The sequence below is a fragment of the Nilaparvata lugens genome, chromosome 1 (genome assembly GCF_014356525.2).
Source record: "Nilaparvata lugens isolate BPH chromosome 1, ASM1435652v1, whole genome shotgun sequence".
In the NCBI taxonomy this organism is placed as follows: Eukaryota; Metazoa; Arthropoda; class Insecta; order Hemiptera; family Delphacidae; genus Nilaparvata; species Nilaparvata lugens.
In genome coordinates this window covers 5,790,291-5,804,551 of record NC_052504.1, presented here as the reverse complement: position 1 = coordinate 5,804,551, position 14,261 = coordinate 5,790,291, and the positions used below count along the sequence as shown (strand labels likewise).

General features: G+C 34.2%; 1 protein-coding gene across 1 annotated transcript; it reads left to right on the top strand.

Annotated features, from left to right (window-relative positions):
* The first annotated feature begins 5,332 nt into the window (after nucleotides 1-5,332).
* LOC111057465 (protein odd-skipped-like) lies at nucleotides 5,333-11,661 on the top strand. Its single transcript, XM_039428804.1, has 3 exons — nucleotides 5,333-5,624; nucleotides 7,897-8,626; nucleotides 9,338-11,661. The coding sequence occupies exons 1-3, from the start codon at nucleotides 5,348-5,350 to the stop codon at nucleotides 9,708-9,710; spliced, it is 1,380 nt and encodes a 459-aa protein (XP_039284738.1). The 5' UTR covers nucleotides 5,333-5,347; the 3' UTR covers nucleotides 9,711-11,661.
* Nucleotides 11,662-14,261: the final 2,600 nt, after the last annotated feature.

Sequence of the window (14,261 nt, the reverse complement as noted above, 5' to 3'; positions counted from 1 at the left end):
AACCCTCGCACTCACCCCTTAGATTCTCAGTTTCCAATTTGACTAGATTCACTGAACTCTGCAATTCGTTTAAAATAGTAGTGTTCTTAATGACGGCACTTTCCAGGCTTGTTATCTTATTGAAATTAGCGTCGAGTTTAGAGTTCATTTGAGTAGAAAGCGAGTTAATGGCCTGGAGAACTGAATCCTGGTCAGCGGAAGATACAGTCACAGTTGTATTATTGCAATCGTCACAATGCCACGTATCTTTTTTTGCGCCAAGTCCTGCTAACTTTCCTTTTGTTCGGATACGCGTACATTCAACATGAAAAATGCTATCACACTTGGTACACTTGATGACATCAGCAGCGTTAGGAGTGGCAGCCGAGTTACATTTGAGGCACGACATTATATTATAACTTTGAATATAATTCCGTAAAATAGCAAACTCAATAAACAGTTCAAGTCAACTTGTACTACGAGAAACAGAATATAACAGGCAGCCGAGCGGGCCCACCGTTCACTATCGGAGCGTACTGATAATCACAACCTTTCGCATCGGCATCTAAAACCAGACGAAGTCTGGTGTGAAGTTATGATGAAAGTAAATTCATCATAAAAAATACATCAATTAAATTCAAATATTCTTCCACTTTTTTCATAAAAATTCTTTAAATCTAGTACCAACATATTATAATCTATTAACATGATTTTTTGGAATAAATGTTATTTGATTATCAATCAATCATTATTTCTTTCCAAAACATACATGAAAATGTACATGGAAAAGTCAAAAACTAAAAACTAACTTAAAGCTAAAGAGAAATTAGTGACTGTATAAAATTCATTTTTTTACAGTAAAAAAATTACTCGTTTTATACTGTAGCATGCTAAATCCATCAAATATGCTCTCAGCAATTCCTTAAATTTTGATCTATCAGGTTCATGTCTTGATTATACGAGGTCCATGTCTTGTATAATGTTTCTAGAATCGATGACCTTGTTTTTAGTGATTTTAAGATATTTTAATCGATATAAAAATCTCACTCTGATGTAAATCGAAATCAGCAAGATAACGCTCTCAGTCCTAAATTCTTAGTTCGAAAATATTGTAATCACATAGTCAATTGATTGATTAAGAAGAGAATGTGATGTCCAACAAGTGTTTAGTTTGATAAAAATATATAGAAATAAGTGGTCAGATCATGTCCTTAGAATGCCACAAGTCCGTTTCCCATTGAATGCCCTACTCCACAAGCCAATAGGCAGAAGAAGTATTGGTAGATCGAGGAAGAGATGGACGCCGGAACAGGCTTGAAAAGCCCAAGCCATGATGACGATGATGATGATGATGACATTGTCAATTGATACCATTGAGGAATTTCTGGAAACAACGATCCCTAGAAGCGAAGTAGTTAGGTAAGTTAACACAGTAGCTCATTATTATTATGAGCGAATTATTATGAGATGATTAGCAGAATGCCTAACCGGCTCCTTCAAGGACATTACAGTACGTTCCTCTTGTATGCTCCGCAAATGTCAACTACTGTACGTATCATAAAACGTTCATAAATCCAATCTTAGGATTCTCAGTAAACAGAGAAGAATTAGCATTTTTCAATTGTAGTGGCATAAACAATAATTTATTAATGTAAGTGTAACCGATGGAGGTATTTTTAACCCTATTTGATTAATCTTCCAAAACATAAAATATATAAGAATACATGTGATTCGATAGTCATTCTTGCAGACTATACCACCGCTGGCCACCAATGTAAACGGAGGGGGGTTGTTTCTTCTTTTCTATAATATTTGCTAAAGTTTACTGCTATCAATTCATCTATCGGTATTTGAATCCTTGATTGGTTGGGAGCTTTTAGTGGATTCGTTCATTCAAATGCACAGATTATCATCATTAACTAATTGTCACCTATTCTAGCAACTATAGTAACTACGAGCCAGGAACTTCATTGAAAATACTTTAAAAATTTAACCTCAGGTTTATTGAATTCTAAATCAAACGAATTAATAAAAGTCATGTAACATGTAAAATTCTCAAACAACGTTATCCAGTAATTGATTTAGAACAGAAAGAATATTCAATTTTTAATCTATACATTTTGGAAACCTGCTAACTTGCTGCATTTAAATTTGGGCCTCGGTCATTCTATGAAACTAAACTTTGAGCTTAATAAGAAAAACAACAAAAGTTCGGCACTCACCATTTTAACAATATTCAAACTTGGACTCTTCAGAAACACTCACATACGCTTTAATAAAACTCACTATACTTGAACTCACACGCACAAATAATTTTCCGATTCTACTCCTACTAACTATATAAAATTTGGTTTCCTATTCAACTAGATGAAAATTACTGATAACTGAAAACTTAACAATTTGTCCCTCTGAATGGGAAATGGGCCCATTCATGTTACATGTTTTCCCAGTTACGTCTCAATTCGAACTGTGGCCTTTTCACTGAAAATTATTCCCCCTCCACGAGCGTTGAGCATAACTTCCAGTGGAAAAGCCAAAGCTGCAAAAAGGTCAATGCTCGTACAATTCTCAAATACAGTGGCTTTTTTGACATGAAATTGAAACTGCACTTGGAAAATGCACGAAAATTGCTTTAATTTTGACAACTAAGCAACAAGTTAGCAAATTCAAACAAGACAGAGTCAATTCTCACACTAAAAACGCAGGGTTCAACAAACAGTAAAATCAAAGTTCATTTCAGTTCAAAAACCTGAAAAATAATATAAGATACACACAAACAACTACAATAATACCCACTCAATATTCACACTATTACAAAAGAATCTTTATATTTTTTCTCTATGGTAGTAGTAAAGTTATAATAAACTTATGAAGTGATAAACATAATCTATTTTTGGACAATTCCTATCCAAATTTGAGAATGGAACAGTTCTGGGCTTTAAGCCAGTTCTTCCTTTCTCAATCATTCATAGTTGAGAATTATATTGTATCTATCAAAGTATAAATAGTATTGATACAGTAGTATAGTAGTCACAGAGTCTATATATAACTTCGGCACTAAGTGACTATATTTTACAAATCTGAAAACATTCACTCAGCAAGCTCTATTGATCGGAGGACAAATGGTGAATAGCTACTGTGTCTGCTTCTATTCCACGCTAACAATATGGAGCTATGAGCTCGAATTCTCGAAACTAACGGAAATATAGTCACACTCAACAAAGAACCATTTTTCGTACCTATCAATGGATTCTAAACGTTCAGGTTTGCTTCAAAATTCATTTCAGCTACTGTTCTAGACCTTCTTCTATGTAAACTGAGCACCTTGTATATTTTTGCACCTTGTATAATTATTATTCAACGAAAATCCCAATTAAATGTGCTAACCAGTTTTCTGACATAATATTATGAAATAATATAGTGTGTATTTTTGGGTTCAAAATTTTATAAAATAACTTGATTAATTCAATATGAAGTGATAATTAAGTGTTATATTGAAATATAGTTTGGTGTTTCAATTTCTCTGAATTGAAAATGTTTAGTTTATATGTATTTTTTGACGAAAATTGAACTTGAACGTTTTACAGTAGAAACATAACCTATTTTTGGACATTTTATTAATTTATCAAAATTTGGGAATGGAATAGAATTGGGCCAAGCCTGTTGTTCCTTCCTAATCATATTTATATGATTTGTGATTCTGTCCACGAATAAATGAATAAATGCTGTAAATCATCCCGAAGACACCACTGCAAATATTGACAACAGGGTAAACAGCTAGATGAAAATTCGATGAGTGCTATTATACAAAAATTATTTGTCAGCCCGGGAATCCATCTGTTACCTTGTATATTAAGGAGAAATGAGTGCCCTCAGACAATTTTATTCAAAATTATAGGAAATATTTGTGGATACAAATCATATGAATATAATATGTGGAGAACAACAAGCTTGACCCAAAACTATTCTATATTTTTGTTCCAATCCTAAATGTAAATCTAAACAAAAAAGAATTTGTTCCAATTCTGTGAAGAGATTTCAATCCATTCTTATCGATAATAATCAATGTTGATGAAAATTATTCCTCAACCAATAGCTTTATCAATCATGATTTAGACCTTCACCTATATTGAATGATTAATTTGCGACGATCTTCTTCAATGTAGTAACGAATATTCCTAATGTAGTGTATATATTCCTATTCATCCAGAGATTCAAAGATTCGAATTATATTTCACTTTGAGATTGAAATATCTCATTCAAAATCATAATACTAATCAAGAAGAATATCATAAAAGGAGAATTTAGATACAGTGTTCAGGGAATTTGGAGAAGCTTCTAGAGGAAGGAATTTTTGACAATATCAAGTCTTATAAATTTTAGATTGTGAGATACTAAAGTCGATTAGTTGAGGTGAATATTGTTACTTGAATACACATACTGCACATACTGTTTAATGTAATTTGACTACAAGTTACAACATTCGAATCCTGAAATCTCTATTGAAACTTTGTCAGTTACACGATACTTTCAAACTTGAGTCTAACACACAATGTCATAATACAAGCATTTGGTAGAGATTCATCAAAGTAAATCTCACAAGAGTATACTTATCGATAAAATCAATGTGTATTTGATCATCGAAGAGATAGAATCTATACATTTATTATTTCATGTGGGAATTTGTAGGGTTGATTAGATCATAGAATCATGTGAAAGGAGTTAAACTAAACTGCTCTAGGATCAGTTTTTGATATTCTATTGCTGTCAAATCACTCCCTGATTTCATTCGTATCATTCAATTGGGAAGTTTGTTAGAAGTATTGAAATATAGAGTTATATACGAAGAGGTGTAACTAATGTAGCCTATATTCTAGGATCAGCTATTGAAATTCGAGTGCTGAGAGATTAATCACTAATTTACAGTCATCACATTCGTATTGGTTTTTTTCCTTCACAGCAATTTGTGGTAAATTTGAAACCACATCAAGACTAATCGATTTTCATCTGAATTGAAGCACCACAGCAGGGGAAGGGAAGATTAGTGTCTTCTTAGTTTTGTTTGTTGCTGGTGGTGAATTGTCGTTTATACACAGCTCTTCATTCTGGTGACACTTTTGAGAGCCAGCTCCAAGAATTCTGTCCTTTCAACATGCCCTGTTCTTTTCTGTGTATATACAGAGTGAATTCGTGTTCAAGGCGTGAAGGAAGGGTGTTTAGTTTTGGTGAATGTCACAACAAGCCGGTCGCATTGTGTCGTGTTCGTGCTCACTTGAGCCCCTTCTGAAAACGCTTTTATGAAGCGTAAACTGGAGCGAATTGCAGCGACCAATAGGAGAGCTCGCTCCGCCTTCAGCTGACTGGGCGCATGCGCAGACTATCGTCGAGTAGTCGAGCTCCCGTGTGCGACTTCTGCTACAGGACTCAGAACAGCTCACGACAGCGTACGGGAGTCATCCGCACCCAGAGTTCCACCGTTCTACGATCGTTTTTGTTTTTCTGTGCCTGGATCAGGATAATATTGATGAGCACCTACGCCGCCAACGCGCACTTGCACACTTCGCCTTCAGCTGCCACTGCTACCGGTTACATGGAAGGACAAGAGATGTCGCTGCAGTCTCCGCAGCTCAACATTTTGCCTCCAGGTAACTTAAAAACATTCACAACTTTTCTCATTTCATAAAATATTCACACTCCAAAAATACGTGATCGAGTTACAAATCTGCAAATATGTGGTTAGGTAACCTCATCATTTGAATTCAAATAGAAGTTCTGCAGCTCAGTATTACTTTGTCACAATTTTTTCATGTTAATTTGTATAGTGGATGAGTGCAGTTCTAGTTTCCTCCTTAATTTATTTGGACTTATACGTGATTGATTAACAATTCTGCAAGAATGTGGTTAGGTAACCTCATCATTTGAATTCGTGTAGAAGCTGCTGCAGTTCAGTATTATTTTGCCACTATTTCATGTTAATTTGTAGAGTAGATGAGTGTAGTTCTGTAGTTCTAGTTTTCTCCTTGAATTATTTGGACTTTGAAAAATCCTCACATTTCGAAAATTATGAACAACACACTCAACCATTCATGCCAAACGTACAAGCGTAGCGCACTATTGATTTTTACTTCAGCTTTATTCTTGTTGGGGTGGTACAAGAATATAACTTGTTCTTTGTGAACTAGGATAACAATTTATTGTGGTTTTATATTGGAAGGTGCATATTTTGTAGACTGTTGAATTCATATTTCTTCCTATGATAGATGCACATTGTCAGGCTATTTTTTTTAAAGTAATAGTGCTTTACTATAAATAAAAATCCAATTTGTTTCATATAGTGGAAGCGTGGAAGGTGCGTATTTTGTAAACTGATGTATTCATATTTCTTCCTATGATAGAACACATTTAGGCTATTTTTCTCGAGGTGTTAATGCTTTACTGTTAATAAAAGTTCAATTTGTTTCATTATAGTGGAAGGTGCGTGTTTTGTAAACTGATGTATTCGTATATCTTCCATTAATAAAATCATAAGGCTATTTTCCTTGAAGTGTTAGTGCGTTACTACTGTATAACATTAGAGTTGGATGAGGTTGGCAGATTCTGTCTTTTACATTGACGGAAAAATCAACTGGGAGAATTATTATTGAAGATTTTTCAACTTTCAATAGTCAATCGAGAATAGGATTCTCAATTTATTCATTTAATCTCATTTTATTCTCAGTTGATTTATCCAGATATTTCCATTGAATTTCGGATATCCAATATCGGTAGTTTATCCTATGGAGTTGATTGACTATTATTATTATTATAACACGTGATAACTTCAAGTCAGCAAACATATTCACAAGAATTCTTGAGAGGCTCTTCCTGTTTCCATTTTGGTTTATCGTTGATCAGAAGTTGATGAAGCTCAATGACATTCATTCACAACGACTCTATTAATTTTCATTCGAAGGAGAACCTCTATTTCGTATGCTAAAAATAGTTTGGAATCTGAACAATATCCAGTTATTTATTACTTTTCCATCTATTTAATCAATGTGGATCGTTATCACAGTTCATCTTTGAATCCTTCACTTTTTCCAAATTAATAGACGCTCCAATCTCAATAAACAACACTCTAAACTATCAATTAAGTTTGCGATTTACTCGACTGTTTATTGATCCATGAAGATTGGTGGCTTTATTACTTCGATAATTATTTACTCCCAGAGTTGATATATGTATACTAGTTGAACGAGTTGATAACTAGGATATTTAGAAGAATAATTGTTGACTTAATTCTCAGTTTACTTTGGATTCAAACAACAAATCTAATGAAATCTAATCCAATCGTAGATGATAATAAATGATATTATGCTGTATCTAAATCAATCATTGGGTGAGATACACACTGATGGTGTACTTTAAACACTCATTGCATACTGTAGGCCTATTGTACAATGATGGTGTGTATTGAAAACGACTCACTCAATTCCAATATGATTAGAAACAATATCGTAGGTCAATACTTGGCTAGAATTTACAGATCAAAATAATATACGAAAGATCGTATACCAGAATTTCGAGCATTAAATTGGTATTTGCCGTTGCTGACTATAAATTATTTCAAACCAGAGTTGGAACAGTTTTTTTCAAAATAAAGTAGGGAAATACTAAGTTGCTGAAGGTCTTCAGGGTTGGATTATTCGTGAATATTCAAATTGAGAGATTGCATTTTGTCAAATTTCAATGAATATCACCATGGAGAAAATAAGCTATAGCAAAAGATGTACTACTACTACTTATGCTATATTTCCTCTGTGATTTTTCATGATAGGGTTTGATTTGAATTTTCATTTGTTATTATCATTGAATACGGATTTTCATGTTCCCAATTACTGTAGACATCCAATTAAAACGAGTTGTTTGTTTTGGCAGGCTCGCCCAAGGACCATGACAGTGCTTCACCACTGCTCACACCTCCGCACACACCCACAGACCTGCTGAACGCCAAGAGTCCCGCCGACAAGTTCTCCTCGTCAATCAGCGACAACGACGAGGATCGTGACCTCGAAGAGGATGACGACGAGGAATTGATTGTGGACTCGGACTGTCCCAGCGACCACGAGATGACCGCGAGGGTATCACCTGTACAGGAGAGGTTGTTCCCTGCGGGAGAGCGACAACCTATGCTTTCTCCTCAGTCCTGGTGCTGCAGTCCTGGTTCGAAGGAGTCGGCGTTCTCACCCTGTCAACCGATGCCGTATCCTCCACAGAAGTATCCTCTCCAACCACAGCAACACCCCTCCCAGATGTTGCCGCAAAACCTCCCTGTCAACTACCCCGCCTTCCTGTTCAGCTCCTGGCTTCGCACCCTGTACCACGACCCCCGACGAGGTGTCCCCCTCTCATTGCCGTTCCCTGCCGCCTCCACCCTCCCCGGTGCAGCTCGCCGAGGTCTCCCCGGCCCAGGGCGTGCCCCGGGCGCCGTGGGGCGCGCCCCCTCCACCCGCCCCAAGAAGCAGTTCATCTGCAAGTTCTGCAACCGGCAGTTCACCAAGTCGTACAACCTGCTGATCCACGAACGCACGCACACCGACGAGCGACCCTACAGTTGCGACATCTGTGGAAAGGCCTTCCGTCGCCAGGACCATCTCAGAGATCACAGGTACAGTAGCATTCATTTCATCACTTTATTCTCCTCACCAATTATATCACTCCTCAACATTTTGCTTTGAATGAAGTAGGGTTGATTGAAATATCCTTGTCGTATCAATAATCAAGTAAATTATACACAAAAAAGAAACAAAACATAAAGAGCATAGTAATGTTGAACAATTGAAAACTCAATGTTGGACAATTATTGTGATTTGTGACATAATTATCAATATACTGTAAATTGACATAAATATAATTATGATTATTTGATTGAAGATTTGAATGTTGACCGAACCAAGAAAAAGAGAAATATTCTAAGAATCTATTATGTTCTGTTTTGTTAAATTAGATGATTAAGTGGAAATTTATTCCCATTAGTTCATACAGAATAAAAACAGGTATAAAATATTATTCTTTATTGAACACATTTACTGTATAAAACTGCTCACTTTATACATTTTTCAATAATTATTGTTATTATGATTCACCTCACTGAGTTCGATATCGATGTGAATAAATGAAAGATTGCATTTATTTGTTTGAAAGCTAAAGAACAAACAAGAATTCAAATAAGTAGCTCTCAACTAATGTGAGACTATCCCTAGAGTGTGATTTTCGATTTACACTTATAAAGTTTTGTTTCTCAATTGAGTTGAAATGATCTGTGATACGTCTTCTTCTTTACCATGTAACTAATAAATTGTGTTTTTGTTCTCAACAGATACATCCACTCGAAAGAGAAGCCGTTCAAATGCCAGGAATGCGGCAAGGGCTTCTGCCAGTCTCGCACGCTGGCTGTCCACAGATCTCTACACCAAGAGGAGGCGCAGCACAAGTGCCCCGCGTGTCCCCGCAAGTTCCACCAGCAAGCTGCCCTCAAGACACACATGATCACCTACCATCCCATCATGCCACCCACCAACTACATCAGTCATGACGCCCAGGCACCGCACCAACCCGCCAAACCCTACCAAACCGTGGCACGAGCAAGCCAAAACCCCGTTCTAGATCTTTCCAGTAACAGCCACCTCCAGAAACCCTCGTCTCCGCCCCGGATGGGGTTCACCATCAACGATATCCTCCATAGAAGATAATAATCCACTGCTGGAAAACAACTGTAAGTTCTTCCTAGCATCTAGTCCCCATCTTCTAAGTCGCCGTCAAATGCCAAAGTTATAACTATCATTCACAATGTTCCACTTATTACTCGTTAAATAATGACCTGATTATTCTTCAATTGAAAACATTACTTGTAGTTCTTCTACCCAACCAATTATTCTTCAATTGAAACTATATACAAAAACACTACTTGTAGTTCTACTCATCCCAGTTCTTCTAGACTGGGGTGGTGAATTTACTTGATATAACTTTACTATTACTTACTCATTCAAAGCTTGTTGAAACTTTATGAATACTTGTAATATTATTTGAATATCTTATCTTTATTTTTACATGCAGACTTTTTATAATAATTGTGGAATAAGAATTCCACATGTCAAAATAATATCAACATGTCATAGATGAACAAACACTTACATCCCACATTATCACTCTTTTTTCCTTATCACATTTTTTGTATTTTGTGTTTCATTCATTCATACCGTATTCACATAATATGTATATTCACGCTATTGTTGCCTTTATCATTCCTAAATTCACTACTTAATCAATTAATCCAATTTCAATTCAAATTTATATCTTGTCAATCAAACAATTATAATTAGAAAGAAGTACTGTTTGATAATTCAATAATAATTTCTGCATGTTTATATATTAGTATTGTCGTTTTTTAATTTCGTATTAACCAGTCTGATGAATTATGTCTCATGAAATTGTTCAAATCTAACTTTAAATCTAAATTTTAAAATAGTGTATTTTTTCAGAGATTGATGTTTTATACAATTCTTCAAAATTCAACTTTGCCATTCTTACGAGTGGATCTAGTGGAATTTAATCTCAATTTCCTCTTAACAGTTTTAAAATTAATCATTTTTTTACAAGATTTGTTCCAGTTGAAGCTTGATTATTTCTAATGTATATAGTCATAAGCTTACCATAGTCATTTTATGGAATTTCATAATCATGTGTAGATGTTCAAAGAATGGAATGCATAATTGAGATTCATATAATTCCAAAGTTCTTGTTATCATTTTAATTTATTTCTATATCATACCAATAATTTATTCATCTGATAATTAAACTCAGTTAGGATGACAATTGATTGAATGGACAGTAGAAAATAACCAAAGATATTTGGCAGACAGTGATTTTTTATCAAGAATTCCTTGATGCTTTATAAGAAAATTTTAATTATCACATGTCGTAAACATTCTTCCCTTGAATAGAAATAAGACTAATAAATAAATTATTGTTGTATGTAATAATGTATGAATCGAATATCAATGACTGTTTCATTTCTTTACATATCTGTATCTATTGAACTGAATCTTTAACTGTTCTGATTCCTCTCTCATATCATCTATCTTACAATTTCATACGATATCACATAGAATGTTACCATTAATCTCTACCTCAGTAATTTTATAACTTAACACTTGATCTCTGAACCAAAATGATATTGATCAATTTTTTAATACTGTAGTTGTAATTCTAAAGATGAATGTATTATTGTATTTTCATTGATAATAATCTGCTCTTACTTATCACTATATAGCATGTATATGGATAAACTTATATTCCATAGCTTAATTTATGAATTGATCATAAGCTGGATAATTTTAATTATTCCATTTTTCCTTAACGCTCTAACTGGTAGAAAACCAAAGTATAATATTATTCAATATTTCCGACTCTATTTCCATTGGTACAAAAAGACTTATGAAATTATATTATAACAATATATAGTTGTGTGAATGTATTTATGCTTTAGCATTATGATAATGTTTACTGTAAAAATATTCAGATTAGCTTATATTTATTATCTGTGGTGATCATTGTACATACTCTTAGAATATTTTGTAAATATCTTGAATCCAAATTAGTAGTATATTATATTGAATAAATAGTTAATTCATGATTGATAAATTATTGTTCCTTCTTTTTACCCTTTCTTTGCACAGTTATCATCTTATCTCTCTTGTACCATAGAGAAAAGATAGTATAAGTTATGCTATTTGTTCTCTATGTTTGTACTAGTTCAACAATTAATACTGAAAACAAGTTCAGTATGGGAGCCTAGTCCAGAACTTAAAAATGTAAGTTCAAAATTCAACAATTGCAAATTAGAAATTTATGAAAGATAGTTCAGTTGAATATAGTTTTGAATATCACCTACAAAGTTTTTTTAGCATGGAGCTACTAAGATCAATAATTTCAAATGAACTTTTTCAATAAGAAAAATGAATTGTTCAGGCCAGCTCCTTTTATAGATAAACATGGTAATTTAAACCAGAATATTATTTCAAGTTGTCATTCTGACAGAATCATTTTAAGAGTATCATCTAATGACTCTGGCCTTAGACTATTAGCAACATGAGATGAAGTTTTGTAGTTGTGGATTTGGTTATTTTATTTGGTATTTTATAGAATACTTTAACGAATATGGTTCTGAATATCACCTACAAAATTTATATATTTTTTTATTCTTTCAATATCAATCTATTGAAATAACGTCTATGAGACTATTAACAAAATAGTAACTTCTGGAAGTGAACTGTATTATGATTTACTCAGCTCATTAATCTTCAAAAAAAAACCAGTGAGATTTTAAATCTGAATCTGATTGAACTACAGAAAGTGCATGCTATAGTGAAGTCCACGTTATAATGGCAGTGGAGAAAGATATGAGAAAAACGTTGCCGATCCTGTGTCTTGTCAATGCCTTCTATAGACGGTAGCTGATACAGGTTTATTGATGTAATAATAACTTTTCATTCTCGTTTAAAATAATCAATTATATTTTATCAAGCAAGAAATTATATATTTTCAATAATTTCATAATGAATTTTCATAATTAAGATGAAATATTTGGTAATTAATTATTAATTCTACATTGTTAAAACCAATCTGGCAACAGAGAAAAGCGAGAAAGAGATAGTGCTATCCGCTTAGTTGGATGATAGACATGGATATAGTGAGGTCCACGTTATAATGACAGTATTTGATCAACTTTGGTTTTGCTATCCTTGTCTATCATTCGACAAAGACGGTGGTACTATCCTTTTCTAGGTCCACAACGATGACAATTATGTTTTTGACAGTGTAGAAATATAATTAGTTAATGCAGAGAATCGGCATCGCTATTCTTCTTTCTTTAATCACTGCCATTATAACGTGGACCACACTATAGCAATACCATTGCTAATCAAACGCTGCCATTATAACGTGGACCTCACTATAGGCAGTATTATAAACAGCGAGTTGGTGATAAAACCAACGATCTATAATATATAGTTAGTATATATAGATCGTTGGATAAAACCAGGTCTAATCTGTTAAACAGTACACAGTAGGCTACTATGGTTGAAATCCATATTCAATGCTATCCCTCAATCCTAATAATTCTCCATACCATGCATTACTCCACTCTGTAAAGTTTCAACCAGTTTTAAATTTATTTGAAAAAAATCTCTCAAGATGAGTGGATTGAAGGAACCTCCAATCCACTAGTAATTCGATGTTCATTCATCAACTTCACTGATTTGATTGAATAAAAAAATACTAACCGGTGATAGAAGATTTACAACCATGAACTTAACCACAATTGATGGAACTATCTATGCGCTAATGACTGATCAAATTCATCAGTTGTGAATTGTGATAGGAAATTATTGGAACGTCACATAGGCCTACATCAAGAGTACCTAATTGAACACAGTGGAATCTACGTCTCACAATTAATCGTCTTACATGTTATAGGAAAAAAATCGTCTTAAGTTTAATCGTCCTCGATGCTATTAGGAAATGATCAATGAAGCATGACATGATTCAGAACGGTAATTAGGGATCACATACATTGATTAATAATGGAAAATTATTAATCAAGAATTAAGATGAATTGATATTTATGAAAAATTAAAATATTAAGGGAGGTATTAATGTGGGAGAAGAACATCAACAGCAGATTCATTCCTTTCGATAGAGAAGCAATAAACCATGTTGATGGTGTTTCTGATTCGAGAGGTTTTATAAATCACCTCATAATCTAATTTGTTGGTGAGATATAAGGTTGAGCCGCCAAACGCGAGCGATTCAACACAGTAGCTGTTGATCGTTCGTTTCTAACTAGAACTAGTTTCTTGGCCGCTAATAAGCACATTAGCGGAGCGTGCTGACTGATGGCTTACGCTATAACTACAAATTAAAACTTCCCGATTGGATATTAGCTTGATAGTCCTCGTGCGCTTCCAATTATGTGGATAAAAACCGACCGAATCACCTGCTTATAAAGCCCTCGTTCTAACCGCGTAAGTGGGCAGAGCAAGGTTAGTTTAGAGTAATTTAGTCTTTTAAATGAATTCACCTTCGTTCACAACAGAAGGTGCCTTAACTATCGTAGTTTGATATTCACAGTTTCACACAATCAAGCACATCTACCATCTTCCATTGGTACAATGATTGAATATAATCACAGAGTAGAAATGATCCTTCCTTTGTTTTTTGTAGACGTTCTCAACACATCAATT